Source organism: Vombatus ursinus, unplaced genomic scaffold, assembly GCF_900497805.2.
Source record: "Vombatus ursinus unplaced genomic scaffold, bare-nosed wombat genome assembly UNPS02014791.1, whole genome shotgun sequence".
NCBI classification, from domain to species: domain Eukaryota; kingdom Metazoa; phylum Chordata; class Mammalia; order Diprotodontia; family Vombatidae; genus Vombatus; species Vombatus ursinus.
This window is the reverse complement of record NW_020954569.1, coordinates 37,247,965-37,260,632: the sequence shown is the minus strand read 5'-3', so window position 1 is coordinate 37,260,632 and position 12,668 is coordinate 37,247,965. Positions and strand designations below refer to the sequence as shown.

General features: G+C 44.5%; 1 protein-coding gene across 1 annotated transcript in view; it reads left to right on the top strand.

The window, feature by feature from the left end:
• The first annotated feature begins 2,314 nt into the window (after positions 1 to 2,314).
• TENT4A (terminal nucleotidyltransferase 4A) overlaps positions 2,315 to 12,668 on the top strand; it is a 109,647-nt gene continuing 99,293 nt past the window's right edge. Inside the window, exon 1 of the mRNA XM_027869126.1 lies at positions 2,315 to 3,501. Within this exon, the coding sequence (XP_027724927.1) occupies positions 2,540 to 3,501 (962 nt within the window). The 5' untranslated portion in view covers positions 2,315 to 2,539. The remainder of the gene's footprint in view (positions 3,502 to 12,668) is intronic.

Here is a 12,668-nt window from a genome sequence, read left to right as displayed (position 1 = left end):
AGTTTATTTTGGAAGAAAAATGTCCTAAGCAGATGTGTGGTTAGGTCTAGGGACAATCCATAACCACCATTAGAAATTAACATTTGGACTTTTCACTTTTCGTGCACATACACATGTTGTGCTTCAAATGTGATGGTGGGGCAAATTTTCCTTTTCTTTTTTTTCCCCCCTTCTCTGCTGTTTGGAGGCTGGAACCGTACCCTAGGCATTTTGATTTGCCACTTCCTGCCGGCTCTAGCACCCTGCTGTAGGTCGTGTTCCCACCCAGGCCGTAGTTATTTATTATACTTTTGTTACTTATGCAATACGGTCCCGTTTAATGAAACAGTATAATGGAAATGAAACTGAAACCAGCAGCTTGGCAACCAGGGTGAAGTCCCGGGGCTCGTTGCCCGGCAGCGGGGCAGATCTGCCTCGGCCTGGAGAGCTTCTGAGACGGGCTCGGCCGCCGGGAGCCGGACGGGGGCTGGGACAAGGGCTGACCAAAGGGGCCGGCGACCGGCGCTTCAGACTCTTTTCAAGTCGGGCCGCCGCGCGCCGAGGCTTTAGCAGGCACTTGCTTGAACCCAGCGGGGAGGAGAGGAAACAGGAGCGGCCGTTTGATGATCAGCCATAAATCACAGCTTCTCGGGGACACGCAGCCCCGGTCTGGCGTAGGAGGCACATGGCCCCAGCTATGACAGGGGGAGGAAGGCAGCTCGAGGGAAACTGCTGAGCTGGGAGGCTCGCAATCAATGCGGGCCCTCATCTGCTTCCCTCCTCCCTCCTCAACGTAACAGCAAAGCCTTGGCAGCTTTCATCACCCTCCCCCCTCTCCCCACTCCGGAATTAGGGCCCAGAATATGAGGCGTGGGGGTGGGGGGTAGCACCCCTCCCTCCCCAGCTGCGCAGAAAGTTCCATCCAGAGGCGACGGCTAAGGGGTCCCGCTGCGCAAGCGCACTGGAGAGGCGGGCGGGGTTGTAAAGAGACCCCGGGCTGCCGGCATCTCGGCTTTTCTGAGTGGTTCCAAATGTTCCCGCTAGCAGACACCGCGCGCACGTCTCGGGGAATTGGCCCCGGTCCCAACGTGTATCCGTGTGTGCTGTTCCAGTTCCAGCAGCGCGCACACATAGACACACATACGCATTAACCTCTTTCTCCTAGGCCAAGTCCATTTTAAAAGGAGCGCGGGTGAGCTGTCTCCGAACCCTCCAGACGCCGCTCCGACACCCCCTCCCCAGCTCGATAGCCCCTCCCTGTCGCGTACTCCAACATCTTCCATCCAGCCTCCCCTCCACCGGTCCCGAGGAGAGCCCTAGTGCGCAGTCGTGGTAACCAAGGCGGCCGAGTCTAGTGAGGATTTAAAATCAACAGCACATGCGCAGTGTGAATTCTGTTGCTGGCGAGGGCGGCCCTCCCTGCTCCCCCCTCCCCCTCCCTCTGCCCGCCCCCGGCCCCTCCTCCTCCTCTTCCCCCCCTCCCCTCATTGGACCCTCGGCGGCGGCCTCCTCCTCGGTCCGGATTCCTGCTCTGCGCTGCTGTTTTCTGGACTGTCTGTGCCCGAATAGCAGGGGCCGGAGAGTGACCGAGAAGCCCCGGGCTTCGGGTAGACGTAGCACGCCCGCCGCCCGGTCCCCTCCTCCGGGGCGTCCTGTGCCGGCTGCGCGGCGGCTGGGCCCGCCCCCTCGGCTGCTCCCCTTCCCTATTCCCCCTCCCTGCCCGCCCCATTACAGATGGCCGCTCCCCCCGGCCTGTGGATAACGCCGCCGCCGCCGCCGCGGCCCCCGCTCCGGGGCGTGTGATTCGGGAACCCCTGAGAGAGCGAGCGAGCGAGAGACCCAGAGAGAAAGGCCGGAGCCGCCCGCCAGGAACGTGCCGAGCGCCGGAGCCCGTCCGCGTCCCCGGCCTCGACCCTGCCTGTCCCGGCCCCGGCCTCCCAGCTTCAGCCCAGCCCGGGCCCGACGCCTCCGCCACCGCCACCGCCACCGCCACCGCCTGCGCTGCCTCCCCCTCCTCCCTTCCTCCCTCTCCGTCTCCCTCCCTCCTGCCTTTGCTCCCTCTCTCCTCCCACCCGGGCGGCGGCGGCGGCGGCCGAGACACCAAGGGGGGAGAGCGAGCGAGCGAGCGAGCAGCTGGCCTGGAGCAGCGCCGGGGCCGGACCGCGCGGCCGGCGGCGCTCCGTGTCTGTGTGTCTGTGTGTCTGTGTGTCTGTGGGGGGGTTGGGGGGTGGGTTTGTGAGTGAGTGTGTGTGAGCTTGGGGTGGGGGGGTGGAGGCGTTGGAGCCCGAGGGCAGGGCTGCGGGGCTGCGCTCCGTCGCCGCCGCCGCCCGGGAGAGCCAGGGGGCGGGGTTGCTGTTGCTGCTGCTCTTGCCGGCTACCGAGCCTACTCTGTCTGGGGTGAGTGCCGGTCGGGTCTGTGAGTGTGTGTGTGTGTGTGTGTGTGTGTGTGTGTGTGTGTGTTGTGTGTGTGTGTGCACGCGCGTGCAGGGGGTGCGGAGGGTTTGTGTGCTTGCAGTCGTCTCCGCTCGGGGAGGAGAGGCGGCCGGCGGAGAGAGGGTGAATGGATCCGCGTGTGGCTTGGATTCAGCCCGAGCAGAAAGGACCCGCTAATGCTCTCTGGATGCAGATCTGGGAGACCTCGCAGGGAGTGGGGCGGAGCAGCTCTAGCTACCCGCCGTATTTCTGCCTCAACTCCCCGGCCCTGGACACGAGCGCTGCCGCTTCCTCGCCCTGCACCCCTGGCGGCGGGAGCCACAGCTGCACCCCACTTGTCAAAGCTGGCCCTGCCGCGGCTCTCTCGGCTCCGAGCTCCGGCGGCGGCGGCAGCTGCGGCAGCCTCTCCTCCGCCTCCTCGCCTCCGCCGCCCGCGGCTCTGCCCGTGCTGCTGACCGGACTGGTACCCGCCGCCGCAGCCGGGAGTGCCGACGGCGGGCGGCGGCTGCAGAAGTCTCCCTCCGTGTCTTCGTCGTCGTCCACCTCTTCCAACAACGAGTCTGGCACCGAGAGCCCCGGCTTTTCCTCCTCTTCCTCGTCCTCGTCCTCGAGCAGCGCCTCCTCCGGCCGGACTCTGTCCGGGGGCGGCGGTGGGACCTTACCTGGACGGGGAGGCGGCGGCGGAGGCCCCGGCGCCTTTTTTAACTTCAATGAGAACAAACTGAACAATCTCAACAGCGTGAATGGCCATCATCACCACCATAACCCGCACAGCGGAGCCAACAGCAATCTCCTGGCGCCGCCGCCTCCTCCGCCCCCGCCGCAGCCGCAGCAGCAGCAACAGCAGCCGCAGCAGCCCCAGCCTCCGCCCCCGCCGTCCTCTGCCCCCGCCTCAGCCAACTCCGTCCAGCAGCACCAGTACCATCCGGGCCGCAGGAAACGGGAGAATAAAGCTAGCACTTATGGGATGAACTACCTGCTGTCTGGGAGCCGGGGGGCCGCGCTGAATAATAACCACCTCCCCCAGGAGCAGCAGCAGCGACCCGGCACCCCCTGGAAGACCAGGACTTACAGCCCGGGCATCCAGGGGTGAGTAAGGCCTGCAGAGAGCGGACAGTGCTCGAAGGGTTAAAGTAACGGGAACCTGGGGGTGCAGGGTGGGATGTAATTGTTCTATTGCAAGCCATAAATGTTAGGAAGTGGCGTGCTAACTTGTGTGTGTGTGTGTTGGGAGGAGGGGGAGTGGTCGGCATACCCTAACGTATAGAGAAAGGAGAGGCTTAAGGGGCATTGGTTAGTTGGTTTCTTTCCAAAGTGCAAGACTTTTATGGGGGGTGGGATAAAGCGACGGATGCTTGGTTATACAAAGTAGTGTGGAACAGGCTATAAAAATAGCGAGAGAGCTTGGGGATTAAGTCATAGCCCCTTATGAAAAACATTTATTCAAGTCACTGTTTCCCCTATTGCCGTAGTGAGGAAGGACAATTGAGTACAGGAAAGTGATTGTTATTAGGGTGTTTAGGTAGCAAGGAGGTGCTTTCTTATAAACTTTCTGCTCTATATTTGGCACAAAACCTCGGAAAGAGAGCTGGGTGCTAGAGATCAGGTCTAACTAGGGATCCAGCAGGAAGAGTTGGACAGACACGTGAATTGTAGGGTACCATTCAAAAGTCACTTGTACTGATCAGTACAAGTGTCTAGCAGGAGAAGACTTTGCTGCTCTTTCATGAACTTAGAGGCAAATTAAATTGCTCTGGCCTTTGAGGTAAGTATGATATAATTTATAACTACTAGCTTCAATTTGTCTTTAAAAGGAGAAGTTTCGGTTTTAATATGAGTGATAACAGCCAAGATTATGAAACTAACATAAAGAAAAAAACTACTGGAGTTTCACAAATGGCTTTTCTACAGCGGTACTGTGCAAAAATTCTTTACTAAGGAAGGGGAATACACAGGGAATCAATTTAAGTGTTCTTATATAAGTCATCTTAAAGGAAATTGGCATGGGATTTTGATTGTGTAGGTCTTATTAGGATTGTCAGAATTCCATATTTAAAAAGGTAAATGCAAACAGTTTTAAAGATAAGAAAATTGAGGTGTGTATTGCACTAAATTATTAGATTTTTCTGTAATAATGCAATTGAATACCCAAAAAACTAATTCAGGAGTTATATCTTTTCTGTTACAGTTAAACTGTTGTTAAATGGTCATACATTACATTAAAAAAAAAAAAAACTGAAACAATTGTAGGTCTTTAGTCTCAGCTTTAATAGTAGTTACTCTCTTACTGGAAGATAAAAGACTGAAAATATTCAGTTCACTTAAGAAACTTTGTTATGTCTGACTTTTGCTGCAAATATTGAACCTGGAAGTTTCAAAAAAAATGTTCTCTACTTTGCTACTATCCTAAGTAATGAATGCTTAAAAGTACTCTTCCCTTCCTGCTTCTTTCCTCATCTCTCATTTAGGTATTTGTATGATTGAGAATTTGGAAACAAAGGGAAGACTTTCTTCCTTTTTTACTTCTTTTGAGTTCATTTCAATAAATATTAATAAGTACTCTTGTGTGTAAAGCACTGTGCAGGCTGCTTGAGACACTCTTGTGTTACGGGCAGTTAACATTTATTATTATGTTTTTCCAAGCAATCAAGATAATAAACCATACTCAACATAGAAACTATAACTTAAATCTTTCAAAGCAGACACATCCAGACTTTACAGCACCATAGAGTTATTAAGAACATTGATTATCGTTGTTCTACAAATGTGTGGGGGAAAAGTGATAGTAAAAGATTCTGTTTAAACTAAGTATTTCTTATTGTGTGTTTTTAAAAATCAGTTTAAGTACTTTGGAATGCACGGAAATTGATACTTGAAAGTATGCAGGATACATTATAGCCACTTGCCCATAACTTGTTTCACCTGGTTTGAATTTGAAGGCTACTGTGACTACTGAGAATGCTTAGTGAGATGATAAAGAGAGCTTTTAATTTAATTTAATTTAAAAAAAAAATTTAGAGCTTCCTAAGTAGATGTTGGATTTGGAAATTTGAATAGTACAATACTTATAAATTTTACAGTACCAGCACCAGTACTCTTAAACATTAAAGTATTTGAATAGAATTTGTCTTGTTCCTAAACAAAATGAGACATGTATGTCCTATAAGTAACATCTTATTTATAGGTCATTAAATGCTGTCCATCTTAGGAGGCATGTTCTGGTTTTAGAGTTGTTTATTGCCAGCATACATGTCAGTGCTTCACCAAATGATTCTGCTGTTTGCACCCTGCACCCTAGTTGTCTTCACTGTTTTGTTTATCATTACTTACTTCTCTGCCAGGTAGCAGGATATTTTGTGGAATGTGGAACATTGCTTGTGTCACTTGTGTCACTGCTAGAATTAGTGGTATAAACACTGGACATCTGTTAATTCTAGTGAAGCTCAAATTGCTTGGGGACTTTTATCTAAAGTATCCCTCCTCAAGAATTCACACTTTCCCCTATTTCCTTTGATGCCTCTTTATATTATTGTAAACTGAAGGCAAGCTCACTTTGCATTAAAGAAAAGAGAGATTGATGGCTTGTCGCCTACTTCCTGAAGGGGCCGTGGCAGTGGCCCACTTGGTTATTGTCATGTTACCTATATCTCTCCAATAATGGACAAAAATTTGGAAGTAGAAAATCAGAGTTGTGTTAAAGATTAAGGTAGAAAAGTTAATTCTTACTCATTTTGATATATGTGGAAACCGAAGCCAGTCACAAATTACTCCTGAAGCTTCTGCCTTGGGGGCTGAACCTGCCAGTTTCTTGTATATATGCCTAATGTAATGGTTTAGCACTACAAAAGGGTCTAATCCACTTGAACCTGGAAAGGAACAAAGGAGAAATAAGCAATAGATAAAACTTTGGAATTTTCAATTGTTTACGTAGTCAACTGTGGTGGACCTGTTGCTGAAATTGCTTATCTTGATAGTTCCAAATTTGGTTGTGCGATTAGAGTATGAACTTGTAGCTCTAACCCACAGGCCAATTGGACATTTGCCTGATGATCGATGTGGCAACCTGTACTTTTCTGGAAAAATGTAGGGGGAAGGTCATATTAGCTTTCTACACTTAGAACAAATGTCTTGGCATTATGAGTATTTGCCTAATCTGCTTTGTGGAGTTAATTGAATCTTGATTGTGATAAAGGGAAAAACAGGTCAAAGGGTGAAATGAACAGAGCAAATGGGAACTTTCAGGAAGAGAAGGGGATAGGTGAAATGTTTGCCTGGGTTTTGCTAATCTATATTAGTTCTGTTGAACACAATTCTTTTTATATTTAAAAAAAGGCAGTTTGAGAATAGTTGATAGTATTTGAGAGTCAGAAGAAAGTTTAAAATTATGACTGAAAGAGAAATTTTGTCAGTGGTACCAAAAAAACCTGGTTCCAGTCCTGCCTCTGAACTTCCTGGGTTAATACTTAGTATAACTTGGTCTTCTTTCTTGGTTTTTGAAATACCTTGACTTTTTAACCTCTCTGTCTCCCTTTTATCTCCTAACAGTCTGAGGTTGGCTGTACAAATTTTGCTGCATAAGTTAGTAAAGGAGAGGAAGAACCTGGGTATGAGGGAGGTGAGAAGAAGCTAACACACACACACACACACACACACACACACACACACACACACACACACACACACACACACACACCCCCCCCCCCCCCCCCCACCTTCAGTAAATATTATAGGAAAGTGCCCAGGTATTTTTGAGATAGAAGTGGGGCTCAATGGTTTCTTAAGTTTCATTCCATTCCATAGGGGTTAGGGATGTTATTGAACAATTGATGACTAAGAAAAAAATACCCTCAAACACATACAGGTTAAAAAGTCAAGTCTGCCACTTGTAGTTAGTGCTTGACCATGCCATACCCTTGAGTCGTGACCCTGCATGCAACTCTTGAACTTAATGAATTATCATGTGTCAAATATTCAATTGGTGGTTATAGGTTTCAACAGTTTTTGCATCAAGATCTTTCCTGTTGCCCCTTGAGGATACTTAATTTGGTTTGTCTTAATCCAGTTATTGGAAGAAAAAGCTACTGTTTTATATTGTTTGTATATATGCTATATAATGAAAGAAACAATCATTTGAACTTCAGAGAGAAGTTTTGGATTTATATCTAATTTTTATGTGTTGAATTCTTTCATCTGATTAAGGGAATTCAGAAAATCAAGGAAATTCAAAACAGTAATTGTTTTCCCCAATTTGGACTCTACCTTATTTATAAGATGCTTTTCCCTTTGTGTGACAGATAATATCACTACTTTGTGTTTATATTTTTTCTCTGCCTCAGAATGGTTATTGATACCTCATTACATTAATAATACTTTAAAGAAGGTTTAACAGAGTGCTTTTATACATTACAGAAAAACAATGTTTAAAGTTTTTTTTTAATCAAATGTATATATGTAGGTTCTCTGTATGTTCTATAATCTGATTCTATAATCAGATACATTATTTCCCAACTGACATGTTATCTGTTAAATGCAATGAATTCTCTCAGTGGCTTAATGTTGTAAGGAAGATAATAATCATTTTGCAGATGAGGAAACTGCTGTACAGAAAGGAGTAAAGTGACTTACTTATGGTCAGATTTAATAGAACCAGCATCCTATTTTCCTAAATGCATACAAATAAGAGAATTTTTTTCCTAGTGACCCACAGTACTGATGCTTTAGGAGTAGCCATGTGGTGGTGCTAGGTAGATAGATCCTTGGGGCCAGGAAGACCTGAGTCCAGATCTTGCCTTAGACACTTAGTAGCTGTGTGACCTGGGCAGGTCACTTAACCTTGTTTGCCTCAGTTTCCTCATCTCTAAAATGAACTGGAGCTGGAAATGGCAGATCACTCCAGTATCTTTGCCAAGAAAACCCTAAATGGGGTCAAGAGGAGTTAGATATAGCTAAAACACAAAAATGACAAACTTTTTTTTCAGGCAGTTGACTGTTTTGGATTGACAAGATGCAATTTATTTTACAAATACTCACCACCACCCCTCCCCCACTGGTGCCCCACTCCTTATTTTTCTTCTTTAGGTGGAGATAAACAGAGCCCATGTGGTATAATAAAAACAGTACTGGACTTATTAAAATAAATTCTGGGTTCAAGTTCAAGCTGTTTTTAGTAGCTTTGTGTGACATCAAATAAGTCATGATCTTTTTGAACTTTAGTTTTATCATCTATAAAGTTAAGAATTTATACTCCTTGATCTAAGGTTTCTAATAAGTTTGTGCTCCAAGATAAACTGACCCTTTCTGACATGGATGTCTACTGGTGCTACGTGATGTTACTGAGAATATGCCTTCAGCTTATATGGGCAAATGGGAGAGAAGATAAGTACAATATGGGGGGGGGAATCCCCTCAAAACATCAAACTTGAATACTTGAATGTTTATATAGTAAAAAACTGATATTTCCTCATTCTTGAGGACAATTCTTGTTCATTTATTACCCAGTGATTTTTCCAAGATTTGGATTCTAACTCTATAAAGTCCTTATAAATGTACAGGTTTTTTTTTTTTTTTGTTTTTTTTGTTTTTTTTTTTTTAAAGGCTACCACCAAAATTATACCATTTTTTTTCTTGTGAAAATAGCATGGCTACTAGCTGAGTGACTCTGGGCAAGTCACTTAAGCCTGATTGCCTTCCCCCCCCAAATAACAACAACAAAAACTCCTCCCCAGCCCCAAAAAATAGCACAGGTAAGCTAATTTTATTCTTTGAAATATAAAATACAGAAAGCAGGAAGCATTCTAAAAGTAAATAAACCTTATCAGTTGTAAAAAGTGTATTTAGGTATATTCCATAGTACTGAGAGCTAGTGGGTATAGTGGAAAGAAGGTTGAATTCAAAATTAGGATGCCTGGGTTTGAATTCTGCCACAAATATGTCCATTACTAATTATATAGTCCTGGGTAATTAACTTAACCTTTTCTTTAACATAGGGATAATAATACTTAAACTCACAGGATTGTGAAGAAAGTGCTTTGCAAGCTTTAACTGCTAGTTAGATGTAGTAATTGTGGTTGTTGGATTGAGTCAGAAAAATAGAAAATGACTTGAAGATTTTCGAGCTATCATCCCCTCAACTGTGGCCAAGTAACTTTCTGGATTTGTTACCTAATCTGTAAAATAATAAACTAGATGATTTATGAGAGAGCTAGACTACAGGGGTTTTTAACTTTTTTTTTTTATGGAGTATCATGGACTCCTTTGGCAGTCTAGTGAAGCCTGTGGACTCCTCAGAATGATATTTTTTAAGCAAATTCATAATTGAAGGAAATGCTAAGTCTCACTTAGAGGTTAGTGAAAATAAAGATGTAATTTTTTTTCCAATATAAGTTCATGGACCCCCTAAATCCAAGTCAATAAACCCCGGATTAAGGATCCCTAGAATAGATAATCTCAAAACTCCTTTCCAGCTCAATTATGATCTCATAATCATCAATCTCTCTCCCATTGGTTCCTTCTCATCTGCCTTTGAATATGTTCAAATCTCTTCAGTCCTAAAAAAAAGCCTTTCCTTTACCTTCTCTTTGACTGCTAACCTCCTGGAAAAAAAGTAGTCTATGCTACGTTTCCATTTCCCCTACCTCTTCTGTCCTTCAGCTTCTGCAATCCTCTTTCGCCTAGGTATTCTACTATTCTGCTGAATCCATTCTCTTAATAACACACTTTTCACCAAATTTAGTGGCTTTTTTGTAGATCTCATTTTAAAGGGAATAGTTGATTTCTGACAGCCCCCTCCCTAGGATATTCTTTTTTCCTAAACTACAACCCTCTTCATTCTTATATTATCTCTTTAATAGCCTCTTCCAATTTACTTCAGTGATTCACTTTCCTAATATTTTTAATAATGGTGTTTCCCAAGGCTGTGGCTTTAACCCTTCTGACTTTATTCATTCCTTTGACAATTTAATTTACTTCCATGGTTTTACCTATTATCTCTTCATAGTTGCCTTTCAAAACTGTATAAACATTTAACTTAATTCAACAAGTTGGTAATATTCAAATGGATCTATGATCTTTCAGATTTGATAGTTTCTTCAATGATGCAGATCACAACGGATCCATGCCTGTGTCATTCCTGTCTTAGCTTTCTCATTAGTTTACCACATGGTCTAGTCACTGTGTTTAAGGCCTTCCTCTGGTCCTCCTAGTACCTAAGGGTACTAGTGGGGCGCTATGACCTTTTTTCTCATCTCTAGATCTTGTCATGTGACCAGCCCATCTTTTCTTATACAATTCCTTGATAAGGCATTTTTTATGTCTATTTTTCCTCAGAATTTCTCATTAATTATATTGCTACTCATAACCACCACATTCTTTTCCATTGTCCTTTGTGTGATAATAATTTGTAATTCTTGAGCATTTGGTGATGATTTTTTCCCCCTGTCTTGGCAACCCATGAAACAAAGGCAATAGAGATACAGTGACAAAAATGAAACAATTCCTGATCTCAAGGAGATAACATTCAACTAGATTGAAACAAATTGTAAATATAAAATACATACATCTGCATTCAAATGCCAATATAAAATATATTTGAAGTAATTTTGGGGTGAGGAAGGAACAGTAAAAACTCTGGGATCAGGAAAGTTCTAGTGTAGGAGGGAACACTTGATCAGAGACTTGAAGGAAGTTAGGGATTCTGAGAGGCAGTAATAAGAAGGAATTGAATTCTAGGAATGGGAGGGGTCCCTGGGATACTGGAGATGGAAGGTAACACGTGGGAAGCATCTCGGCCTGTTTCTCTGGAATGTAGACTATATGGTGAGAGGGGAGGAGGGAGAATAATATAAAATTGATCCAAAAAGATTGAAAGGGCCAGAGTCAAATGCTAAGCAGACGAATTTCTATCCTATGTTAGAGGTAATAGAGAGCTAATGAGCAAAACTTTTTGAGGTGGGAGAGTCATGTGGTCAGACTTATGATTTACAAATATCAGTTTGGTAGCTGTGTAGAGGATAGTTTGGAGAGGGAGAGACTAGTAGCAGGGAGATCAGTTAAGAGACCATTGCAAAAGTTCAGATGAGAGAGCCTGAACTAGTGTGGTGACTATGGGAGAGAAGACAGATCCAAGAGTTGTTGAAATGATAGAATTGACATGATTTGACATCTTGAGGGGGGTGGGGGAAGAGTAAGATAGAGTGTAGAAGGTAGAGTGTACTTTGAGATTGTGAACCTAGATAGTGAATCTGGTTGAATAGAAGAATAATGGAACCTTTATCAGAAATAGAATCAGTAATTTCCCCTTTTTCAGGGTAAAAATAGATTTTGTTTTGGATATGTTTTAGATGTCTATGGTATATCCAGATTGTGATTTCCATCAGAAATTTGGTGAGGTGGGACTGGAATTCAGGAGAGAGGTGAAGGCTTACTATAAAGCACAATGCATGGCAATTGCAGTCATTTAATAAATGCTTGTTGACTGATGGGGAGCCATCTGCATAGAGATGATTATTAAACTCATGAGATCTGATAGGATCACCAATAGAGAAAATAGAAGTGTTTGGTTGTTGTCTTTTGTTCTCGAAGAAGACCAAAATGACATCACTATGTTAGAGTCAAGTTACAGTATGTTTGAGTTTGCTGATCAGACCAATACGATCTTGGAAAGCTCTATCACAGGTCTGGCACAAATAGTCCATGTGAACATTTGGGGTAGATTTTCTAAATTTGCATATCTTGCATTTCTTTTGAGCTATTCCAATTCTGTTTTGCTCATGGAGCACAGTCCTTTCTCTGATGAGGGCACACCATGCTGAGCAGTCCTGTGCCAGTGTCTCTCATGTCACACAATCAATTCCAGAGTTCTTAAGAGAGACCTTGAGACTGTCCTTGTATTGCTTTTTCTGACCATCATGTGAATGCTTGCTTGTGTGAGTTCTCCATGAAATAGTCTTTTTGGCAAGCATGTTTGGCATTTGAACAATGTGGCTAGCCCATCGGAGTAGAGTTTGAATGCTTGGCAGTTTAGTTTGAGAAAGGACCTCGATGTCTGGTATCTTATCCTGCCAGGTGATCTTCAGAATCTTTCTAAGACGATTCAAATGGAAGCGATTCAGTTTCCTGGCATGGCCACTGATAGACTGTCCAGCTTTCAGTAGAGATTAGAAGATGCAGCCCTTTGGTATAAGTTTAAGTAGAAGATAGAATAGATGATGACCCAGCAAAAGAGAAGGAAAAGTTAAGACAGAGAGCAGAGGAGTAGG